At 42.2% G+C, this 26,534-nt stretch overlaps 1 protein-coding gene across 12 annotated transcripts in view; it reads right to left on the bottom strand.

Moving 5' to 3' along the window:
* Positions 1-26,534, bottom strand: part of ATE1 (arginyltransferase 1) — a 164,816-nt gene that overhangs the window by 41,505 nt on the left and 96,777 nt on the right. For all 12 annotated transcript variants that reach the window (XM_090056727.1, XM_090056722.1, XM_090056719.1 and 9 more), the window contains one exon: positions 49-169. In XM_090056727.1, coding sequence (XP_089912853.1) covers positions 49-169 — 121 coding nt within the window. The remainder of the gene's footprint in view (positions 1-48; positions 170-26,534) is intronic.

Below are 26,534 nucleotides of genomic sequence, written 5' to 3'. Positions count from 1 at the left end.
AAAAACAAGACAGACAATTTCTAGATCTAACTTAAGTTTTAAACCTACCTGCATTTGAGTCCTGGTTGAAGCGGCAGTATTTCGAGTGCTCCAATGAGGGTAGACACTGCTCAATGGGAACCCAGACATAAGTCTCTGGACACAACAAATCAGAGGGCCTGTACTGACCCTAGAAAAAAGAAGAAAAAAAAAGTCATATCACTTGCACAATAGCATCTCGACTACATGACTCCCAATTTCACTATGGATAAGGAATGGTTTTAATCAATTCCAAGTGGATTTAGCCACAGATACTTCACTGTAAATACTATGTCACCCTTTTGGTGACGTTAGCATCACCTCAGAAGTATAAACTTAACCTGCACAGTGTTTAAAAATATATATCTAAATTTAACTTGCATATTATGATATCGATGACGAGACAGACTCATTTGGGCTTTGTTGTTATGGCCTAGAGTAGTGCTGACTCGCTGCCGATACTAAAGCACTCAGCAACTCAAAAGCAGCTTCTCTGAAATGCTGTACATTCTAGCAAATACAACTGCAAATCTTTCAAACACAAAACTTACTGGATCAGTGCAGCAAGTATTTCTATTTTATTAGTGACATACTACTTTGTTGTATGACATCTAAAAAGAAAAGGAATGGAATATTTTTCTCTCGTTCACTATAGATTATTCCCATATGTCATGAAAGTAATATTAGAAATGCCTCAACAGACAGAATTATTTCAGTGAGATTATCACCTCAGCAATATTACTCTGAACTGTCAAATCATATGATTTAAAATTTCTCCTTTTTGCACTGTCACTTTACGATCCCAACTTTGACCCGTTATTTGCTTTTGCCACATTTTATAAACTTCCACAAACAGTCCAAACATTGTAGTAGCAATATCAAATAAAGACAAAAAAGCCACAGTGTGCGTCAACAAAGCTATGCTAAGCACAACAAATAAAGTAAAAGGCAAAACAAAATTTTAGGGGTTTGTAGCTGGACTGGGCCCCAGGGGCAGCCATAATGTCCCCTGGTGGCCCAAAGGCTACTTCTCTGCACTTGATCCCTGTACCCCACCTCCCTTTACCCTCACCTACCACACTTCAATGTACCATATTTTTCGGACCATAAGACGCACCTGACCATAAGACGCACCCAGTTTTTATGGCAGGAGAGACTATGTGTGTTCCGGCCGGCCATTTTTATTGCCGGCTCCCGGCCACCGGCACGGGCGCCGGCTTCCAGTGTAAACAAGCGGCGGGTGTCCCGCTCGGGCTCCACCGCCTCCGCGGGCAAGCTCCGCCCCGTCTCCCCGGGACACACACCTTCGGACCATAAGACGCACCCTCGTTTCCCCCCCACTTCTGGGGGGAAAAAAGTGCGTCTTATGGTCCGAAAAATACGGTAATGGTTGATTTTCAAAGGGAAGCTGCTCAAAAGTCCTAAAGTAGGCCTTAGTCCTATCTTCACCAGTGGCTCTCCTCCCAGACCCTGCTAGCACAAACCCAAAGCTTTGCTAGATGGCCCTTCTGGCTCGTATGTGGCCTAGGGTTGCCATCTCTGCTTGAGTCTATTCTGAGAGTTTCCAGAATGCCAACATGCCCACAACACACAACACAAATGTGCCCACATGCTTGCGGATAACAGTTACGGATTATGGCACGCAGATTTTACGTCAGGAAGGCAAATGCACATTACTATTACATTTTTGAAACCCACTGGACTACTGTATAAATAGGATTCAACATTTAATATTTATTTTAATGAATGTCCTATCATTTTTCTCTTGGGTGACTCTCAGCAGTCTCCTGGTGATTTATACCAAATTCCTGGAGACTCCAAGGCAATCCTAGAGGGTTGGCAATAATAATGTGCCTCAGCATACCTGTTGGCTTATGGGCTAATCACAGCCCGTAACCTCCGCTCCAGCCACGGCCATGTCTTGCAGGTATTACCATTTAGTCAATTTAGAGAAACTCAACTCCAGTCCCATCTCAGGCCATTCTAGACCTTTACATCCCTTCATAGTTTCATAGTTGGTAGGGTCGGCAGGGACCTGAGCAGATCATCAAGTCCGACCCCCTGCCACGGGCAGGAAAGAGTATTGGGGTCAAACAACCCCGGCTAGGTGATTATCTAGCCTCCTTTTGAAGACCCCCCAGGGTAGGAGCAAGCACCACTTGCCTTGGAAGTTGGTTCCAGATCCTAGCTGCCCTGACTATGAAGTAGTGCTTCCTGATGTCTAGCCTGAATCTACTCTCAGTCAACTTATGGCCGTTATTTCTTGTTACTCCCGGCAGTGCTTGGGGGAACAGGGACTCTCCCGCTGCCTGCTGGTCCCCCTTGGCGAGTTTACAGACGGCCACCAGATCCCCTCTCAACCTTCCCTTGTAGCCTCTCTTCGTAGGGCCTGCCTTGCTGCCCCCTGATCATGTGAGTGGCCCTCCTCTGGACCCTCTTGATGCTGGCCACATCCCTCCTCAAGTACAGAGCTCAGAACTGGACACTACTCCAACTGCAGTCTGACCAATGTTGCATAGAGGGGGAGAATCACCTCCTTGGACCTGCTCGTGATGCATCGGTGTGGTTAGCTTTCCTGACTGCATCCCCACATTGGCGGCCCATGTTCATCTTGGACTCGATAATGACGCTAAGATCCTTTTCTGCCTCTGCATTGACGAGAAGGGAGTTCCCCAGCCTGTAGGTATGCTGCTGGTTTTTCCTCCCCAGGTGCAGCACCTTGCACTTGTCAGTGTTGAAACCCATCCTATTCTCATCCGCCCACCCTTGTAACCTGTCCAGATCTAGTTGCAGACTGTCCCTCTCCTCTAGCATGCCCACTTCTCCCCACACTTTAGTGTCATCCGTTAATTTGAACAAGGTACTTTTCACCCCCTTGTCCAAGTCACTGATGAAGATGTTGAACAGTGCAGGCCTGAGGACCAAGCCCTGGGGGTCCCCACTGCCCTTGTTGGGGCCTTGGTCTCTTTGACCTCTGCCCCTTTTCTCTTGTTGAACACTTCTGCTTAGTCCCACCATGCTGGACCTGCTCTGGACTCCAGCGACTGTCTTGCCCTTATCATCCCTTCTTGGCCCTGAGCCCTGCTCTTGCCCCTCAAGGCTTTGAGCTCCTGGCCCTCTCTCACCCCTCTGGACCATGGGTCCCTAGCCCTGGTTCTCTCTCCTCCCAAGCAATGGTTATGCTCCTTGTGGGCTTTGGGACCTTGGCCCTGATTTTCACCCCTCCCGGGCAATGGTTATGCCCCTTAATGGCTTCAGGCCTGTGGCCCTGGTTCTCACCTCTCTAGGGCAATGCTGGGCTTCCTGACCTGTCTCTGCCCTGCTAGGGCTTTGGGTCCTCTGGTCCAATCAGTGCCTTGAGCCCGATTTCTGGCAAGGCTTAAGGCAGTCATGTGCTCCTCAGGCACTAACAAGACCTTTAAACCACTCCTCCCAGTCCCATCTGAACCACTAGTACGCTATCACAAAGGAAGTGGCTCGGTTTACTATTCCAAAAGAATAAGCCCTCTAGCTGCCACCTAAACTCTGCACTGGGTCCAAACATCAAACACAAACTGAAATCAGCATCTTGGCCATACCTGGGCAGATTTCCCCTCTGCCCTGGCCTATATTCCCCGAAAATGCTTCAGCGCCTTGCTCCAATTGCCCAGGCAGCTCCAGAGTCTGTCAGGACACCTTCCTGCTGTCTTCCAAGCCTGGAGCTCTTTCCCCTGCCTCTTACAAAGCCAAGCTGCCTCATCTGGCTCAGACCCCAGGCTTAAATGCCTCCCAGGTCCTGCCATCATGCATCTTCCACACCTTCCCACAGGCACTTCTGAACTGAGCTTATTAGACTGGCTGGAGTAGGGCAGGGGTAGGAGGTGGGAGAACTCTGTTGCTAGCCTAGTTGCAGTCACTGTGCCTTGTCTGTCTTGCAGGGTCCTCCCTGTTGTACTGTGGCCGAGCCTCTGGCATTGCGATAGTCATGTGCTGTCCATAGCCTCTGGCGTTGCAATAGTCATGTGCTGTCCATAAGCCCCTGGGAGCCTGCTTTGGCTCCTATCTGTCAGTTCTCCTACAGCCAGCTTATGCTACATGATAGTCTTCTGACTGGCAGTGGGTGTTTCCCTTTTTTTCTTAATGTGCAGCTCCCTGCCTGGTCAGCAGTGATCTCTGACTGCTTACCCTCTCCAAGCTAGCATCTATCCAGCTGCCCTCAGTCCTAGCTGCAGCATTTTCTCCCCTTAGAGTGACAGAAAGCCTAGGCCTCCTGTCACAGGGTTTATTACAGGTTTGGAAACCTACAAGTAAAGACAAATTATGACAAATCCTTCTGACAGTCAGAAGGTCTTGTCTCAACGATTCTGACAATTTCATGATTTAATGAAGGCAAGTGTTAGCAGAAAACAAACTGCACTTTTTTTGTCTTTTAAAGTCAGCTGATTTTTTCATTTTCTAGCCCCCCAAAATGATAGAAGCTTCTTTTATAGAAATAATTTAAGTTATTCAGTGGTATACACAGCCACAGTTCAATGATATACATCTCCTTGAAAACATCTTTCACAAGATCCAGCTCATCAACGTTCTGCTCTTCCACTTCCAACGAAGTTTTATGCTGTGACACATTTGATCCTGAATAATCAGAAGACTTGATTTCATGATTCCTTTCTACTCTGGTACAACTTAACTCTATACATGGTTTAAAATCTCCTATTTTTCTTACTGTCAATAAATTGCTTCCTAACAACTACTTCAAAACCCTAACAGTACCACATCTGATGATAGCTAAACAGTAATCATCAACTGAAATACTGATTTGCAACTTTCATATGCATATGTCCACACAGAGACAACGGTTAGAATGAGGAAGGATGCTACAGAATCCATTAGGTCATTTCAAAGACTAAACTTTGAAAAAAAAATTGGATGAGCTAGCCAGCTTTCAGACAACTATATCCAGCTGCCCACTTCACCATCCTAAAGTTTCTAGAAATGTTAAGTCCCTCTGACACTTTACAACTCCTTCCACTTCTTTTTATTAAAGATCAAACAGTCAATCCATGCACTAGCAACACTTGTCACTCCAATCACCAATTCATCTTATATTTAGGGGTTTTTTTAGGTTTCTGTGGATGAATGCTTTTTGCTAACTTATAGTGATGATTTTGTACTTACAAACAAGCCTGAAAGTTTTTATATAGGATGGCCTACTGCAGAGGAAGGTTGGGCATCCCAAACTCTGCTACAAGGACTGCATTAAGTGGCACATATAGTCTGCCAGGCTGGACTTAATGTCCTGGGAGAATACAGCCCATGATAGGACAGCTTGGCACTCAGCTATGAAGGACACAGAACAAGCAACAGAACATCATCACGCCACCTGGGCCGACAGTAAGAGGGAATGTAGACACCAATTAGCCCTGGCACATTTCCTGAAACCTACATGTGGAAACTGATTTCCAGTATCAGTAGTAGTCATAGTTGAAGATGAGTGCTAGTCATTACTATTATACTGCAGACAGCAGCTGCCTAAAAGAAATGATGGAATATGTATTTTAAACACTCCCTACATGACCCTGACTGACTTTTTTTTATTTGAAAAAGAAATAGGATCAACTTGTAACTACTTCTGCTTTATTAAAAACAAATTTCTACAGTAAATTAAAAAAATATTCTTGCAATTTCAAGCATAAGCTTAAGCCTCATGGCTTTAGAGCATTCTCTCAAGCCAAAGAATGGAAATTGTTTTATTATATAAATAAAGCCAACTATTTGCCACACTTTGAAATGTTATACTTTTAAAGAGAAACGCTTGAAAGATATGCGAGTGCAATGATTAAAAGCACCATTTAAGTCACTAGCTCTCAAATGAAACAAATTGAGGATTTGGAAAACAAACCACCTTTTCAGCTAGACAGAATTAAAAAAACCTGTCTATATTAAATATATAATTACTTATGGATTTGGAAACTTTTTTCTCCCAATGCTCAAAAGAAGAAAAAAAATTTAGTAGCTGTCACTCAGAGCTGTTTTCCAACAGAGTTAAAGCACAGGGGCAGTTGAACTCTTGCTCACTTAGAGCAAAGACTCCTCGGTTATTTATCTAAATTAAGATTTCACAAAAAAAGTGTTTTCACTGGATCTTAAAAATGTATGGAATTTAAGAACTTCTCCTGTTTGTGAAAATTAAGATAAAAAATGTATATCTCTATAAAATTACAGTGATTATTATTTCTAAAGATTTATGGTGACATTTTAGGCACAGAACTAACTAATTAAGGTTGGGAGATTCTAAAGGAAGGGGAAAGGTCTGTCTTTTGATATGTCCAGAACAACAGAAAGAAAAAACTTCAGAACAGAAAGGTGAAAAAGGCATTTACATCAAACATATCAGATCTCATGTTCAAAGTAGCAGTGTAAGGACACACTACCACTGCCACATCTCACCATGGTGGCATGATACTCCCTCATTCACCAGGTCCTGCCCACTGGGCTGTGGAGGCAGCTCCTGCCCGGAGCTGGTTCAGCCTGGCTGCAGCCCTGCACCCCACTGTGGGTGCAGAAATTTTTGGGGGGACACATACCCTCCCCTTCCTGTCACATCGCCTTGGCCCCCCACCTACCCCATACAACTACTCCCTTCCTTACACACTGAGGAGCTGGGGAGGGAAGAGAGCAGGTCAGGAGTGAGGGGCGCTGGCAGGGCTGGGGGTCAGGTTTGAGAGATGGCAGGATTGGGGGTTTGCAGGTTGAGAGTGAGCGGCACTGGCAGGGCTAGAGGGCTTTGGGTTGGGAGTGAGGGGCAACAGCACGATCGGGGCAGGGCACTGGCTTATCAGAGCTGCTGTGTGCCACAAAGCAGCGAGGGGACTGACACAGCTGGACCTGTATTCTGGTGAATGAAGGGGGAAGGGGCAATTCTTATTTTTCATGATAAAAACCCACAAATGAAATGCCAAAACGCATAGGTATTTAGAATTTATTTTATTATAATGATTGAGGCACCAAAACTGCCTTAAAATTGTAAATATCTCAATAACTACATTATTTTCAACTGATATATATTAGTGGTGTTTCATTTTAATCATGGAAAAACATGGATTTGGGAGGTTTTAATCAGAGAATTCACAATTTTTAAACAGAGAACACCAGGATCCCTGGAAATCACATGACTGAAATAGGAATTTAAAGTGTGTCTAGTAAACACCCTTTGAAGAAGGTACAAAGTTGCACCTATAAAAGTCATGCGAAAGACATCAAATATCTCCATTCCTAGGTACAAGGTAGAAGCTTAGTAGAAAAACAAACTATGATATTCAAAGTGTGTTCACAAAGATATTGTTCCAAGTATGTAGTACTGAAGGAATAAGTCTTCTGCAGTCCTTAGAATCATCTCAGAAACCCCTATATACTTTCTCCTGTGATATCTCAATTTTTAAGACTGAAAAAGATTTAAATTCCAAACACTTTAAACAGAAGATAAAAAAGGGATCATCTTTATTTTATATTAGTTAAAATTCTGCATCCTTTTTCAAGATTTAATCTAACCATCTCACAGTGTTTGTCCAGTTGAAGCTAGATGCCCAGCCGTCTAATAAAACAAGAGGCAAATGCCTTATATTAGAAATGTGAAGAGGGATTCCTACACATCCTAAAGTAATCAGCCATTTATGTCTGAGTTGGTAATTCATAAGATACTGAAACTTTAGCCTCTCACTGGCACAAGATTGAAAGTTGCCTGTCTTGCAAAGGATCTGTAAAATACAGCTAATGTTATAACTTTATGACATTTAGTTCACCATGCATTATAAATAGGGTAAAATGTAGGAGAAGTACTCTCTTGTTAGCCTCTCTTCTCCTTTAAAGTATTCGCTCAAACACACTACGTACATGTTTTCACCACATTTTACAGTATTAACATGCACTCTATTATCGAAATCTAAATTCTGTGATGTCACAGACAGTGGAAGAAGGGATGCATGCAGGGGCATGTTTGTGCATTTCCCACACAGTCCCTTTGCTAGCACTCTTACATTAATTTTCAAAACAAGGAATCCATGGAACATTTTTAGTGGTCAGCTTCCTGAAAGTCTACACAACTCTACCACGCACTAAAATCACTTTTATTGTGGCTTCTGATAACAATACTTTGGAGTTTTTTGGTTTTTGTGCATTTTCTTTTAAATCAAGCATGATATTCTTCCCAACATAATTTAATTCTGAACATCTCAATGTGAAATTAAATCATTTTGCAAACACCTCCCTTTCAGCATTGAAAACGCACATCAATCTCATGGTATCTAGCCAGATATGACTGTATGTATTTTAGCACCTGTTCTTTTAGAAGTTGCTGGAACACACACAGGTTTTATATTTCCTCTATCTCAGTAAGGAACTGCAAGGACACAACCTTTATTACTTCCTAAACTGCAACTCAATAATACTAAGAACATACTTGAAGTCCAGCACAAATGGGGATGCTAGCTCTAGAGAGAACTTTTACAGAGTTACATTTACAGTTATCACAACAGCATTCAATTTCAAAAACAAGTTTCCAAAAAGATTTATTTCCCTTAGGCTTCTTATTAAAGCACAGTCTATTTCAGTATTAATTTCATTTTATCCATGGAAAAACACATTCTGGCTACTTTAACCTTGAAAGTTAAAAAGCTTGCTAGCATTGCAAGTAGAAGGGTACTGAAGTGACCTCCTTCAGTACTCTTAAAAGCAAAGCTTCCAAAGGAAAAGAATCCCACCACCTCACAGATCACCTCTACATGCTTGTATTCTGACTCCTTATATCTTGAGTTTCACATGTTAAAGCCTCTTCTCCTGCCAATATGATGTACATATAGCTCATTACATATAGCATTTTGCATGCAATAAGGAAGGCACACAATGTTTCTGGAAAGTAAAGCTTGCAGTTCCATCTTTAAGATGTCCTTACTGCATGTGCTAAAATGCATCCCTTAAGTATTTCTTTTTTGTATAAGGGCTAAATATTGTCATGCAAAAGGAACATGCAAATCCATGTTCTTGGGACATAAAATAACAGGGTACTTCAGGTCTGTACTACGTGTTACAAAAAGTTTGGTTTAAATTTCCAGATAATAAAACATCTAGCACTTCACTACCTCTTGCTAGAATCACATACACAACAGGGATCAGTACCAAAACATTTTGGTGTCCTCTTAAGAAAGGAAAAAAAAAAACCCTGCATATCTTCCCAACTGGTTGTTATGAAAAGTATACCGAATACAAACATAACAGAAAGACTTTCTTAAGTATTTTATTTATTTAAGTTATTGCCACATAAATAGGTAATGACATTCGGTTTTACATAAACGGGACAAGCGCAACTCTCCCTGTGTTTACAGGGAGACCATTCGAGCTAATCTAGGATGTTCAAAAGTAAATATGACGTTCATTGAGGATACTGTTCGACATTCCTGGATTTTCATTAGAAACTTTTCGAGCCAGGATTGGCAGGCTCACGACCACACTTACATTAACAACTCTCACCAGACCACCTTTTTTGTTTGACAGATTCCAAATGAAAACCAATCAGAAGCTGCTCTGAACTTCTGTCCCAGAGCAAGGGCAAAGACTTTAGTCTGGAGATTACTTCTTAAATATTTTGAAAAAATCCAAGGGATTTGGTGAGCATTTGATATGAAAAATGTCAGCAGAGTTTATTTTTACAGTCCAAGTCAAATTTAAAATGGAAAAGCACCAAAGATAATAGGCTCCAAAACAAAGAGGGTCAAGTACCAGTAGCATTGAACAAACATGAAAGAAAGGTTAAACACACATTTAATTCTTTTATCAGGTAAAGTTTACATCTGTATTCTATTTTTCCACAATAAACCCATTGATCTTTTATTAAAAGCGAATTAAAGCAGCCTTCATCTCAGTTTCCAGCCAGCTGCTTCAAGAGAAGCTCTAAGACTACATAAACAAAATAGCCCCAAATTATCAACAGCAATCCATTAGGGCTAGGCAGCACACCATGAGAAAGAGAAAAGCAGACTAAAGGTTTATTAAATTCAGTCTTTTCATTGAAAGACAACACCGATGGAATCCCATCAGCAAAGTACTACAGCAGACCCTTGCTCCCTGATTTCATTACATAAACAGAGATAGACTTTATCGATACCCAAGAGAATGCCTTGCAAGTAACTCTAGCTGCTCTGTTTTCACAAACCGTGTTTGGACTGTGCCATGCTGAAGCACTGAGGTGAGCCAGAACTAGCAAGAGACAAAGAGCTAAACATCTGAATCCATTTGTACTTTTCAAGTAAAAAAAAAACAAAAAACACCCCACATATGTATTCCATGTGCAAAAAGGTGGCCCTAAAAGACTCAGAAATGCAAAACATCCACAAAACTCCCTCCCAGAAATCAAGAAAGGTTAAGAGGTTGCTAATATGTGGTAAAGCTTCAACAATAAAGAGACGGTTAGAAACTGAAGAGTTGTAAAAAGTGGAACATTTTATGGGAAAGTGAATTTGACAAATCCATTTTGAAATAAAAACTGAAATAGGCATCTTGACTAGGACAAAGCATTCCATGTCCTGCTCAGAACAGAAAATCTCAAAAATTTCCCTTTTTAAAAGAATTTTCATGGCACTATTGTAATGATCAAATATAAAGTATAAATACCAAATCCAAAACAAAATGATTTGATTAAACCAAATCACACTTTTCCCCCCTTATAATTTTAGTTTGCTGGAAATGAAGGGAATACTGAAGGCAAAAGTCTTTCACTGGTTCCATATACTGTAAGCAAGATTTTCAGTTATATATGTACACACACACGACTACAAATGGAAATCAACATTTCAGTGCCTGCTTTAGCATAATTTAAAGATTAAAAAGCAGTTAAATCAGCAAAAGGACAGTTGTACAATACCTACTATAATCTAGGAGATATAGGAAGCAACTAATAAAAATCATTATTTAAGCATTATAGCATACATAGCTTTACACAAGTAAATAGACTGAACATAATTCTTGGTTACCTACTAAAAAAAGTGTAAATGAACAGCTTTTATGCAAACTGAATAGTTTAGTATTAATTATATGCTCAAGACTTTTAAGCTTAAAAACCTTGTTCTTGAAAATCCACACATTTTTTGCTTTTAAAGAATATCACAAAGGGACTGGAAATACTTGAGGCCATACCTCACAATTTATAAATTTCTAAGGGATGTTTTTAGGCACAAGCACTTTTATGCCTGATGTTATACTTATGCCTGATTACTGATCAATGTTGAAATTTCAAGGAAAAAGGCCTTCCAATCCAGAAGCATATGCTGAATTACATTTTATTAACTGCTCTATCATGGGAACAGTCTTTTCAGTAAAAAGTTTATCAGTAACTCAAAATGTTCTAAAAGTACAACAGAGTTTCCTCTCTTTTCATACATAAAAACATATTCATGTTTTTGCTCCAGCATAAGAACTGCTATTTCCTGCAGTTATGAAGATCACGCATACTTTAAATGTGTATTTCAAACAGATACGGCATGACCTGCAGATCAATTACTTCTATGTATGGCTGACCTGATATCAGTATTATACATCCTTCCATGGATTGTAACCTTTATGTGGGGGAAAGGCTGGTGTACTACAAAAGACCTCGAAAGCAATGCCATCTGGAGTTTTGTACTTCTGGTAGGGTTACTCATAGTGGCAAGGTCAAGAACAAGGTTTCCAGACTAACAGCAATCCAAAACTAAAAATAAAAGTCTTCAATAGCAGACCAGGTGTGGATGAATCAAGACTACTTCACAATGACTGCAAAGGCACTTGAATGCCACAGCAGAATAGAAACCTCCACTCATCTAAGTTTTCCTTGCTATCACATTAAGGTTTCCTTCCCACAAAATATTGAGTGGTTCCTGATATGCAACAACATCCCCACGTTAAAAGAAGACACACACATACACACACTGGTACCTCCCTTCAATACCAAGTCCTAAGGTAATTGGGTGACCAGTAACAGGGGCAAGTGCTAGTGATTATCGGAAACCACTAGTCATGTACCTCTGTGGAGACTATGATTGTATGATAGTCATTTTGTATTTGGATCTGAGATAGATATGTAATTTAACAGCTGCAATCGTGACTGAGCAGACCTATTTAGCATCCACTCTGCCTACCCCATATGTGGAAGTAGCTAGAAAAGGTGTTGTATACATAGCCTGTCTCATTTTACCTGACTGGAAAACTGTGTCTAATGGGATGACTCTATCTGTGGCCCAAATGAAGTAATAAGGTTTGCAACCCAGAGCTTCCACACCCTAATGGACAACCCTAACAATGAACGACTAGAGTGAATGACAGGACTTGTGCTCAGAGAACTTGGACAATTTCACATTGCTGCACTTGGTGATACAGGAAAGGGGGAGTTCACAGAGCATGCTGCCGCCTACACCTTTTTCATTTATTCAAAAAAGACATATATCCCCAGTGTTGGTTCTGCTACCAAGACCAAAACTGATACACAGATGCCAGAATGTCCAGTTGGCATCAACGAGCATCTCGTGTCCTTTCATCTTCCGCTTACCGAGACAACATACAACAGTCATCAGGGCATACACCCCAACTCTTGATCCTGATGACTGGGCAGGCGTTTGGCACTTGATCTCATCGTCATAAACTCTTTATGCAACAACAAAGCAGCAAGTGGAAGATTTCATGGATGCACCCCCACACAAACCACTGCCACCTGACTGACTGCATCACAGTGCATACTCAGGAATAGTGCAATGTCCGCAGGACCAGCACAGACAACAGCTGGATGGATTGTCATCTGATAAGCTCCATCATGTCTATTTGTATCATTCCAAAAGTGACAAACAAAAGAAGCTACCACAGAAGAGGTTGAATATTGAGTGCTTGAAAGACTCAGCTAAAGTGAGCATATCCAGTAGTGCCTCAGTGAGAAACTCTTCAAACTCTCTGATGAGCTTGACACCGCTGATCATTGGGAAAGCCTCAGGAAAGGAACCCATGAGGCAGGTGAAGAATCCCAAAGCTTCTCCACAAAGAAACATCAAAACTAGGTCAATGAGAGTAATAGGGAAATTCAAATTCACACTGAAAAAAAAAGGCGATCCTTGAAAAGCTTTGCAAAATGACAGCATCTCTGAACAGAAGCAAGACAGTTATCAACATATTAAACCAAGATCCAAAGGAAAATTTGAGAGGAAAAGAACAGGTGGTCAGAGGACAAAGTAAAAGAGATCCAAAAGTTTGCTAACTGCCATGACACAAGTATTTTCTTCAGTTCAAAGTTATTGATGGGCCAAGTGCACAAAGAGCCATCCCTCTGAGGTCCAAGGATGGAATAACATGCTTCAAAAATAGCTCCAATATCAAAACATGGTGGAAGGAACACTTTCAACGGCTCCTGAACAGAGATTCTAACATCAAAGACAACTGAGGAGATTCACCCAAGTCCCAATGTGGTTTAAGACCACTCGGAGGTACGATAGATATGACTGTTGTTGCTAAACAGTGGCAGAAGTTCCACAGGAAACACAGGTTTTTATGTGGCCTTCATTGATCTAAGATGGGGTAGGCAAAATGACAGATCTGGCTGGCAACTGGACTCCCTTTTCCAGCAGCTCCTGGCCACATGGCTGGAGCCAGTCTCCATGGAGACTCCAGCCACTGCTGCGCTATGATAGCACAAGGTTAGCGTTGCTATGGAGACTGGCCCCAGCCACGCTGACATGGCACGCAGCAGGACAGGGCAGGGGCTGCTGCATGCCATGTCCACAGCCGCTAGGATTTTGCAGCAGGGGCAGCCTGGTCCAGAGCCAAGGCACAGCCACGATCTGCTGCCTGCACGCTCCTGCCCAGAGCATACAGACTGCAAATGCTCTGGCTCCTTCCAGAGGTGACAACGTGGTCCCGAGCCAGGGCAGAGCACTGAACTGCTGCCTGCACACCCCTGCCTGGAGCATGCAGGCTGCAGATCATAGGTCAGCCCTGGCCACAGGCCAAGCTGCTCCAGAGCAGCCCCTTACCCTGTCCTGCTGTGCACTGTGCCAGCATGGCTGGAGCTGGTCTCCATGGCAACCTCAGTCTTGCGCTTTCATAGCATAGCTGCAGCTGGGGTCTCTGCCGAGACCAGCCCCAACCATGTGGGCAGGGGCTGCTGGGAAATGGAGTCCACTGCCAGCTGGATCAGGCCCACAGGCTGGACTTTCCCCACCCCTGACCCAAGGCCTTTGATCCAATAAACAGAAAGCCCCTACAGGAGAACCTGGTGAGACCTGGATGCCAGTCAAAATTTGTTACTGTTACAACATGACAGCAACTATCCTAAGTAACAGCTCAGAAACAGACCCCATCACTATTAGAACTCAGGTCAAGCAAGGATGTGTGATTGAACAAACATTATCTTCCATCTATATCACAGCCATTTCGCATCATTGCTGACAGACTTCTATCTGGAAGCAGCATCCAATTTCATATGGATGGGAATCTCCTTAACATCAAACAGCTGCATTTCAAATTCAAGATAACCAACACCTCCATTACTGACCTTCAATACACTGATGATTGTGTTGTGTGTGCTCACTCAATTAAAGAGCTGCAAGTAGCTCTTGATTGACCCAAACCAAACTTCTTGTATACCAGGTAGGTGTATCCTTATCCCGTTCTATGGGTAAGAAACCTGGATGACATATCAGAAACATGTAAAAGCTTCAGAACATTATCAGTGACATCTTGGAAAAATTTCCTATATCATTTGGAAAGAGAGACGAACAAATGGTTTGCTATTTTATTGTCCTGTAACTTTGTGGCATGTTACAATTTATGGCAAGATAAATGCATCAGTTGTCCTATAAATATAACATCTGCCAGGGACTTTAATAAAAAGTAGTTTGGAAAATAGCGTAAGACAGATAAAGCAGCAAAAGTTTAAGAGTACTCTGAATGCTCCAACCATTGTTTTCTTTTTCTCTGCTCTTTTAAGGCACCCCTCCTTATTCAGATCTGCTTCTTTCTGCCCTCCTGTTTTCAGGAAATAAAACACCCTGTGGCCTAAGCTGTCCCTTTCAATTTTGTTCTCTTACAGAAAAGTAAAATGAACTATTTTAGCAGCTCCCATATTTGTTTTGACATAGAAAATGGGATGAAAGTGTCTAAGGATTCCATATATTGGTGCAGAAAGGAGTGTCTTGCAGTTTGGGGAGGGGGCAGTTAACAGTGACTTTTCTCAGTCAACCCCATACTCCCTCCAGCTGTCCCTCTTCTTTTTCCACACCCATGTTATCTCTTCCCCGCCTCATCCACTGAATATAATGACCTTTGGAAATCTGCGTGTGTTTATGAGACAAGGTCCAAGCCATGAACTGCTCGAGCATTAGCATATGGTTATGACACCAGAAAGACCCAACTAACCAATCAAAATGCTGCTTTAGATAATCTGTATCTACAGAGGGCCATATGCTAATATTAAACAGATCCCATTATCCACACTGACAGCACCCCATTAGTCAATAAGATAATTCTAACTTCTCACTTAAAGTTAAGAGTAATTAGTATGTTCAAGAGACCATTGTTTCATTATTATAAATAGCTGTTGGACTACAGTATGTGGTGCAATGCCTGCACTGCTGTCTGTTCTTTTATCAGCTTCTGGTGCCACAAGTCCAAATAAACTAAGTTAATACATTAACCATGCAAACATCCCTTTCTTCTTCAAGGTTTCTTGCCAAAAATCTATTTTTCTTCATTCACAAAGACCGGCAGTATTAAGTGAAAGTTATGAACTATATGTTTTTAGTGATTTAAGAGACTCTAGATCTGAAATAGTATTTTTATATCAGGCTTACTTAACTATTTCACTGAGGAAAAGATATTTATGCATCTTTAGGAATTACCTCATCACAGCCAGGCTTTCAGAATCTCCCTGCTGAATTCAAAAACTACCATGAATTTGATCCAAGATATAAATAGCTTTAATAACCAGTCCTTTTGATTTATGCCTGACCATGATCCCAGTACGTTCTCTTTAGGCTGCTTTTATTATAGATACTCCAATAAAGCTCTTAAGGACAATACTGGGGAAAGATTAGGCAAGAAACACAGAAAAAACAACATATTTGCATAAATCAGACCAGTGTGTAAGCAATAAAAAAAAATGAAAGAAAGGAAATGGAATTTTATCAAATAAGCAATAAAGTATGACTATATTTCAAGTACTTCTCCCCAACCCTGATGTGCAATGGCCTCCCAAAATGCAATGGAAGTATTCAAGGTGAAAGGAAAGAAAGGAAAAAGTGTGAAGGAAAGGGGAAAGAACACTTCCCCCTTTTACTCCCCTATTACTTCCTCTAGTTAACCCATTTAGTATACAGTAGAGTTTTCAGCAATGCTCACTGCTGGCCTAAATCAGTTCTAAAACAAGTCAGCAATAAATCTTGTAACAAGGATAAGCAAAAACATCAGCATAGTCCATACAGATGCAGGAATTACTTTCATTCAGTCTAGAAAAAAATTCTGTTCCAACTTCCATTCACACTCTCATATACAGGGATTAGTTTTCCTTGGTTGCTTCACAAAACTGGATTCCCTTAACTTCACCTTAGTCTCCTTAAAACTGGTTTGTATGTTCTTGGTTGTCAGAGACAGACTTCCATGTTGTGGTATTATAGCAGTGATTAGGCCTGTATGAAGAAGCTAGTATTCATAGATTCATAGATGTAGGGTCAGAAGGCACATCATGTAGATCATGAAGTCCAACCCCCCTGCCCTGGGCAGGAGAGAATACTGGGCTCATATGACCCCAGCTAGGTAACTGTCAAGCCCCCTCTTAAAGACCCCAAGGTAGGAGCCTGCACCACTTCTCTTGGACGTTGGTTCCAGATCCTAGCTGCCCTGACTGTGAAGTAGCGCCTTCTAATATCCAGCCTGAACCTACTTTCAAACAACTTATGGCTGTTATTCCTTGCTACTCTGGAAGGTGCACGGGTGAACAGGGTGTCTCCCATTCCCCACTGGTCCCCCCTGGCAAATTTGTAGATGGCCACCAAGTCCCCTCTCAGCCTTTTCCTGCAAAGGCTGAACAGGTTCAGGTCCCATAGTCTTTCCTTATAGGGTCTGCCCTGCTGTCCCCGGATCATGCGAGTGGCCTCCTCTGGACCCTCTCGATGCTAGCCACATCTCTCCTAAAGTGCAGCACCTAAAACTGGATGCAGTACTCCAACTGTGGCCAGATCAGTGTCACACAGAGATGCTTGGATTTGGCCGATAGGGGACGGTGATTCAATTCAGTGATTCAAATGGCTGTCTCAAATCGATTCGGCTAAATCTGATACAGAGACTAGGCTGCTGCCGAATCAAACAGGCCCCATCCCCCACTTGCTCTTCCAGCACCATCAATGGCTGCCCCTCCTGGCCCCAGCTCTGGGCTCTTTTTAAAAAAAAAAGCCCAGCACTCACCGGCTGCTGCCAGGTTGGGGGCGGGGGGGAGATCCCCACTGCCCAGTGCTGTGTGGGGGTTCTGCCACAAGCCCCCATCCCCTGCCCACTCTCCCAGAGACCCCATAGCTGCCCTGCCTAGCTCCAGTATCCCAGCCTTTTTTTTTTTTTTTTTTAAAGTCTCTACTCACCAGCTTCTGCCAGGCAAGGGGTTCAATTCCTGCCGCCCCCCACTGCCCTGTGCTGCATGGGGGGGACTGTGCCATGAGGGCCCAGAAGCCCTAATAGCTGCTGAAGCAGCTGGTAAGTTGGGGCTTTTCTTTTAAAGAACCAGGAACTGAGGCCAGGCGGGGCAGCCATGTGGGGGGGAGCTGGGAGAGTGGGTGGGGGCTGGCGGATGGGGCCTGGCCCATGGTCCCCTCTCCTGAAGCCTTCCCTCTCCTGCCCCCTACTTACTAGCATGGAGTCCGGGTCCAGCTCCTGCAGTGGCGAGTAGGGACTGCCCGAATCCCCGAAGCTCTCCAAATCTTTTTGAAAAAATTCACAGAGCTTTGAATTGATTCAGACCTTTTTACTGGTCTCCTGATTTGATTCGGATTAAGAGACTGGCCGTCAAATCAGGCCAAATCTCCTTCGAATCGAATCAGCACCTGAAGCTTCGCATCTCACTAGTAGCAATGGTCCAGAAAATATAAGAGAAGCAAAGTTGTTTTGGTGATAGCTTTTACTGGACCTGGGAGGGATATTAGACAAGCTTTTGGGCACAAAACATTAGACAAGAAACTAGTGCCCATCACAGGGACGTGTGGGGAGTGGATTGCAGCTCTGTCTTGGGCCCAGCCCTGTGCTGTCACTGCCCTGTGATCCTGGCCCCAACCCCCCATCCCACTCCCAGACGCCACTCCCTGCCCGCCCACAGTCCCATGCCCTGCCTGTGGGGGTCCCCAGGCTGCTCTCCACGGCTCCTTACTTTATTTGTATCAAGTCATACAATAAAGATAGAATTGTTTAATTCTCCTGGGGCTTTCTACAGTGCTCACCACTGATGCTGGAGTGCTTCATAACTGCCATTTAATTTATCTTCAAGTTTTAGCATCCACATTTTACAGTTGGAAACTGAAACGCACAAAATTAAAGTAAAAAACATTCACTAATTTTGAGTCCTGAATTTATGGAACCAATTCCTTAGAGCAGCACATAGCACCTTTTCAGATCGGGGACTAGAATGACTAATTCAGGTTAGAGGTACACAGGTGTTAACACCCACCTGCCACCCTAGCCCGCTGCTGCCAATACTCTCCACTGCAGCACGGGAGAAGTACCTACCATCTACTGCCACTGAAACCTCAAATTTATGAGCTGGATCCAATATTTTCATGGGTCAGATCTCGTCAGTGGACTATAGGTTGCAGAATCCTGCCTCAGAGTATTGTTTAACAGTTGTGTTTTTAGGCATCTTCCCCAGTGATTTAAGTTACAGCTAGATCCTCAGCACTTTTGCAAATTAACCCCTTGCCCATGTCTCAATTGCAATGTCTGCTAGGGGCCTAAATTCACAGAATCATCACACTCCCTGATCTTAATTCAGGATTCAGGTTCTTAATCCAACCCGACCAGGGGACCAACTAGAAGGAAAGTCCTTTCCTTTTTCATGTCCTTGTGACAAGGTATTTAGCAGAATTCACAGATCTGCTGGAATCTGAAATGGCGAAGCCATTAACACTTCTGGTATGACCTTGAACTTGCAATCTCTGAGCTGTCAATCACATGCCTTCGCATCTGTGCCATCCTAGCCCCCAGTGAAAGTCCTGGTTGGCATAGCTAGTACCTTGGGGGACGTAGTTACTAAAATGCAAGTTTCTACTGACCATTTATGAATGACAGCTTTTCAAAGGCTAAACACTGTTCTAAGTCAGGTAGGAAAAAAAGAAAAAGAGCCACGTCCTTACTAAATTTTAAGCCTCTGCTCCAAAACATGACTTCAATGTGGGTAAAAGAGCTTATTTGTCCCTAACCTTGTTTTTGGAAACAGCTGAACCATTTTGGCTGAAATTGCAATCACCTTCCATCAAACTCTACTTGTAAATTTCAATCCACCCAGTTCAAATCTGACAACGTTATAAGCAGATAAAGAGGGCCATATACTGGGACGTGTCAGGCAACCGTAATATCATACAGTGCTATCAGCCATGCTGTAAGATCCTTTCATTTATTTTGCTGCTGCTGCCACCAGAACCTAGGTTGTCACTGTATTTTTATGAAACTTCTCTCCATGGTGCCCAAACACAAGTTCTAGAAGGCAGATTTTGACCTTCTTCTGTTCAGCATTCAACATTACTGCAGTACTAGCAAATGAGAGCAAAGAAACCAGAACATCTAATTCTCTTAACTGAAAGTTGAAAGAATACCTTCCAACACACTTTTACTACAAGAGTCAAAAATGAGCTTAATTTTTCATTTCATTCTCATCTGAAGAATGTGGGGTAACAGGATCCAGTGTATTAGCTCTGGTTAAGGTATACTAAAGCTGATGTGATTCTCACCTAAAGTGCTGCATTAGGATAATATTAACAGGGACAAATAATGAGAAATCAACTTACAGTCAGGAAGAAAAAAAGCTTTTCCCAAAAAAACTTCAACACTATGTTCCATTAAGGGACAGGTGGAAAATTAAAAACAAAAAGGTTTAAGTGGATTATGTAAAAGGCAAAAAGGAAGAGCAGTAATGAAAAGGAGCAAAAACAATCTGCTTCCTTTTTGTTTTGAGGTAAGTGCTCTCAATCCTGTTTCTCCATGAAAATGACCCCTTGAGAGAAATCAGATAGGGTACAACTTTCATTTCCTTTTTGTGGAGGAGCTGACATCACTGGCCTGTTCAATTTTCTCTTTAACCCTCCAGAGAACTAGCAAGTTGTGCCCAGGAAAAGTAGGGAAAATAACTACTGTATGTAAAGCACTACAGCTTGAAAATCAGAATGGGTCCCAAGAGACTGAAACAACAGGACTTCTAAAAATGGTTTAAAATGTATCATTACCCAAGTAAAATGTAATCATTCTAGGTTTTGTAGTAATAGACTCATCTTTTACAAGTTTACAAAGGTATCAATGACTGCCCGGTGAACTCTGTATAAAACTGAAGTTCAGCAGGAGGACAGATATAAGAAATGGAAGGGACCAGCTAGGTAATTTTGGCATAGAGAAGCAGAGAGCCTCTTAACAGCATGCTCTCAATTTTTCAGTATATCCTATCTTAAATATATCTGAAGCAAAAAGACTCCCACATTATCTGTAGCCTTGGGACAATGGTATACAGTTTAGAGTATAAGTTAGAAAGTTTTTTGCAGTCTTAATTTTCTTTGCTAAGTTGCAATTTATCAATTACTGTTATACCCTTGCTTGGATCACCCTATAACACAGACGTAGGCAACGCCTGGCATGTGTGCTAGAGCATGGCATGCAAAAGCATTTTACTTGGCACGTGCACCATGGGGAGGACAGCTGGGGAGCCACAAGGGACCGGATATCTCTGTTGTGGCACTGCAGCCCCAGCCCCTTCCCCATCATCTGCTGAGGTGTGTGCGTACCCACCGGCAAGGTCAGGGCTCTGTGACTGGTGCAGCTGCCTGCAGCCTCCCTGCCACTTGCTGCAAGCAGCCTGGGCTCCATGACAGGCACGCACACTTCAGGGCAGATGGCAGGGAAGGGGTCAGGGCTGCACTACCACAGCAAGGATCGGACCTTTCACAGCTTCCCCACCATCTGCCCCTGGCACACCAACATCTTAAAAATCAAGAGTGTGCATGTTTTTGGCACACTCTGCCCAAAAATGTTGCCAACCCCTGCTATAACATTCTCTCACTGTTCAATATCTATGAATTCTCATCCGTTTTCATGACCCTTAGTTACAGTTTGGTTAAGAATATTATTTAGTTTCTATCAAATTTCCATTTACTGATTTCCCCCACTTCCTTTATCATTCTTATTGCTATTATTTGGACTCCCTCTCTCCAGAAAACCTTTTCTGGTTTGGCACAACTCAGAAATATATGCATTACTGTCAGTTCCATCTCCCAAAGGCTAACCAGTGAGGGTTTATTTATCATGGCTCTTTCACCATCCTAACCACTGCCTAACACAGACTTTTCTTACTTCTATAAAAATAGTTTAAAAAACTCATTGTACATAGTCACGTACTTCATAAGTTTATGATGACCTTGTGCTTCTATGGCTTTCTTTCCTTTTATGCTTTACATCCTTTCCCCCCCATACGAACTGGTGTGGTGTTCCTTATGGAGGAAAAAATATAGCTAGAAGGCTGTGGAAGAAGATATAGAAGTGACGTGGGATGTAATTGAAATGTTAAAGGGAAGGGCGAAGAGGATCAAACTGAACCCACTGTGGAAAATGACACATGACAAGCAGAGGTAGAACATTTTGAAAAAAATATTTTGAGACAGTTTCAAACATACATACATATTTAAATACAAACACAGACCCACACCCAGACCTAGGTCATTCTTCTAGGTTTCTATTTAAGTATTTTAACTTCATAATGGTTTTATACTTATGCTTACATTGTATGTAGCATCAAATATTAAACTTCAAAGTAGTAAGTACTGTGCTGTTTCAAAGCAATAAAGAGAGACTGAAAATGAAATCCTTCGACACTTGCTTCTTACTGTCATTTAACTCACATTCTCACTTTTTGTCAGTGTTGCAGTATTGGCTGGAAGTCTGTAAACACTACACCTATTCTGCTATTTAAATTTGGATCATGGCTTTATTTTGCACGATTTCAATTATTCATTCAGCTTTAGCACATTTCTGTCTATTTCCAGTATTGTAGAGAATTCACTTCTACCCCTGACCAAAAAACAGATTCACCACCTAAGCGGAAAAACAGATTTTCCACTTAAGACCAGATATATAGTGTATGTATACAAACACACTGAGGATGTTGTTACATGTTACAATTTGCATGTGCTAAAACTATAAGATGTTATGCTGTATTACAGAACATGCTGTGACAAGTTGCATGTTAAAAGGTATTACGATCTCTGGCCTGCGCAGCTCTGACTTGCTGCTCCGGGTTCTGTCCATTTTCTGGAGTGGCTGGGGTCGGGGAAGGCTGTGCTGCAGAGAGGATACGGCTCTGCTCTCATAGGGAAGCCAGAGCTTGGGATGGCTAGAAGTGGGTTTGTGGCCGTGGGAACATGAAGCTGCCAGGAGCCAGAGAAGCATGCTCTATGCTTCCACCACACAAACCCCCCTGGCAGTTGCAGCTCTGTCACAGAGGAAGCCAGAGCATGGAGCTGCCAGGAGTGGGGTTTGCAAGGCAGAAGCATAGTGCACGCCTCTTTAGCGCTGTGCTCTGGCTTCCCCACCAGTATGGAGCCATAGCCACTGTGCAGAGGGAGTAGGAGTTGTGCAACAGGAGCATGGGGTATGGCTCTCCCTCTCCTGGTGGCTCCATGTGCCCACCATGCCAACCCCACTCCCAGTAGCTGCAGCTCAGTGTTGGTAAGTGAAGGTGGAGCATAGAGCCACTGGGACAGGGAAGCCTTCTGTGTTTGCCTGCTGAGCTTGAGGCTGCTATACTGCACAGGGGACCCAGCTGGGGCAGCCCTAGCACTGGTGGGGCCCCACTGGCCTCCAGGCAGTACCACCCTGTGGGCAATAGAGCTTGGGTGTTTAGGTAGATTAACTGCAGAGAGGTGGGAGCAAAGGGGAAGGGGCTGACAGCAGTGCATGTTAGAACGCTGGAGGCCCTAGATTGCTCATTTTATCTCCATGGAAGCAGGCTGATATTACTATAACATGACATAGGTAATTTGACCCAGAGATACTCCTCATCTGAAGCCGCATACCATTAAGAGAGCCAGAGTGCATTTGGCATGAGTTTTCCTGCTTTAATATGTGGACACTCGTATTTGAAGTTCCTTTAGCATAATCTAAGGGTAACGTGCAACAAAGCTTACACATGCACAAATGCATGCACGCACATATGACTGAGATCAGATTAAAAGAGAATATCAGGAAGATGTAGGAATACACTATGAAAATAATTAGGGCACTGACAACAAGACTCCTGTTGGAAGCCAAGACCCTCACACACACACACACGCACTCTTTTGCAAGACTGGATCTTTAGAAATATACCCAATTACTTGTCTACAAAAAATGAAATAAAGTATGTCTATGTTGTAATTTATACATGCTTGTAGTAACCAGATTTTTAAAAGCACACATTAACAAATTTAGGATTTACTAGTTTTGGAATTAGATTTCTCTAATCTTTGTTTGGGTAATGAAGGTTTTTAGATGGGATCTATAAATATTTCTACAGTTTATACAACTGAAAGCATGTCCATCACTTCCCCAGAGCAAAAAGTAGTATGGAAAGCTTTTTTAACTTCTAAACAAAAATGCTGACTCTGCCATTAGTGGGCTGTTCTTCATCTGACTACTGCTATTTTCTTCCCCTTCTCAACATAAGCCTATCTTAGACTATTTCATGTTCTCAGCTTGCACAACAAAAACAAACAGAAATTGTGGCAAAATGCCTCTGCAAAGCCTAAATAGGGAGGAGTATATAAACAATTCAAGATCACACTTCCACTCTGGCAACTGTCATGTAATTGCTTATAAATTATAAAGCAGTGAATATGTTGTATAAGACCTCCCAAAGCAATATATTTAGTGTTTCACACTATGTTAAAACAATAGAATGAAAGATTATAAATGGCCCCTTCAAGACCAATATATAATGTTATTTAGTCTGCAATTATTAATGTACCTTGGTTTCAGCCTGCTGATGACAGAAACACTAAGTTTATGGATTATGAACTGAGTTGACTGAATATTTATCCGAACTGAAAGAATAATATCCAAATGACAGACAGGTATGAGAAGGACAGATCTTTAAGATGAGAAGCAAAGACAAATATTAAAAGTATGCACAGATTCAAATAGGCTTACATGAAACAAAAGACTTGTACAAGTATTTTTTCAAAATATTTTCTCTTCCCTTTTAATATTCCCTTTCCTTTTTGTAATTTTCAAAGATTCTACTCACTTTTCCTTCCCATCTTTTTTTGGGTGGGTGATTAAAAAGATAGATGTCTAATATCTGCAGAATCACGCAAGGCAACAAATGCATTTAATTAAAATATCCATTATTTTCCATTGAAATTATTTTCTAAATGTGATTACACATTGTTCCAGAGGTTTATTTTTGGCAGACCAGAAATATGACATGGTTAGACTGAACATGTCACCAGAGAACTACATCATACACTTTTGTTAGAATAGAAGAAAACTGATCAAGAGTTATACGAATGTAAGAATTTTTTACCAAATGTCAAAAAACTGTACTACACCAATTCCAGTAGCCAATGATGAAGAAACTGAGCCAACTACAGAAACATTAATGATAAATACAAAGAAAATTACTGTACAAAACATATTAGAGGAACAGAGTTTGGAATAATACCTATCACCTTCTATACCAAGACACTGAGATGAACATTATTCTAAATCAAAGAAACACATAACCTCTGCAGAATGATTTCACACAGACGCAACTGACTGCATCAATGCAGAGAAAACCAGAAAAAATGGCCTAATACCACACTTATCAAATAAAAAATGACTCTTTCAGTAAGTAGATTCTATATATGGAAATGTTATCAATTTGTTACAATTTTTCCAGTTATACAGTCTAATTATCGGAGATTTGTCTTGAATTCACCCCCCTCCCACTGCTACATCAGGGAAAATAAATCTGGGGGTTGGGTGGCCCCTCTGTCCTCTGCCCCCACCTGCAGCCCTCCCTACCCTCCACTGTCAAACCTTGCTGGCCCCTGAGCAGCTGGAAGTGAGCAGACAATTTGAAAACACTGCCTCTAAATTAAACATGCCTATAGTAATTTGCATATAGGCAAATTACAATAGATACCCATAGACTTCTTGATAGGTACCCAAATTGATGCATTACCTTTTTTTTTGGAAACTGCTGGAAGTTTTAGCATAGGTACGCCATAAAAACTTAAGCAGTACTTAACCAGGTGTTCTCGTCATCAGTCGAATCAAAAAATGCATATGTAGATGAGGTGTAGGGCAACCTGATCCACCTCCACCTCAAGGAAGGCAAGGCCATACTAAGCATACGTGACAGATTTAAAGAAGGCCACCAGAGGGATTCTGGGTGTACTGAACAGGGACCCGGTTGGTGATTTCTGCCAAACATTTAAGGCTAGTGAAGAAACAGGAATCATTGGAAATGAGAAAGAAAGGCACAGCTCAGCTGTGGGAGTGAAGAGACAGTCAAAATATATTCAGTGTAGGGGCTCGCTATGACATAAAAAGAGCTGGTGCTGAGCCCAATGGGCACTCCAACCTATCTTATTCAGAGGGGTTGCACTAGCCCATCCTTGAGGTAGGTTCCCATCAGCATGTTTGCCCAATATGAGCCATGTGTTTTATAGTCATGCTCAGTCTTGGCTGGCTTTAATCAACTTCATAGTTGGTCTCCAAGACTGAGCACTTCTTTGTGCTATTTTTGGCAACAGTTTAACTATAGACAATGCATTCAGTGAGGTTTCCTTGCATTTGAATGTAAAACTAAGAGCATTGTTCCCCATGCTGATTATGGAAAAAAAACCTTGTCTTATATTTGAGCAAAAAGGTATAGCTAATATTTCAGTATCAGCTTTTCAGAGATCACAATGCCCAATTTCAATTCTTGCTTTACACATCTAACACAATGGCACTAGTCATGAAAGTAGTATCTGAACATGTCAGAGCCGAGAAGAAAGTAGAAATGGGTTTTGAATTCTGGGCAAGGAACAGTTCCAAAAGCACCACAGCATGTTGTCCCTCCATTAGACTGACCCCAAAGCCAGTTTCCGCATAAAGAGGGACCACTGGAACTCGCTTTGAAAGTCTGTTGCGCGGCAGCTCCTTTAATCTTGAAGTTTCCCGTGTGCCTTCCCCCGCCACTGATTGATAGAGGGGCCCTGTCGGCTCCACCATTTGCTCCTGAGGACCAGGAAGCAAAAACCAGTTTTAAATATGTGGTGGGTTTGGCCTCC

This window comes from Crocodylus siamensis, chromosome 7, assembly GCF_052110815.1.
Source record: "Crocodylus siamensis isolate JL-2025a chromosome 7, ASM5211081v1, whole genome shotgun sequence".
Classification (NCBI taxonomy): domain Eukaryota; kingdom Metazoa; phylum Chordata; order Crocodylia; family Crocodylidae; genus Crocodylus; species Crocodylus siamensis.
This window is presented reverse-complemented; position numbering and strand designations above follow the sequence as displayed.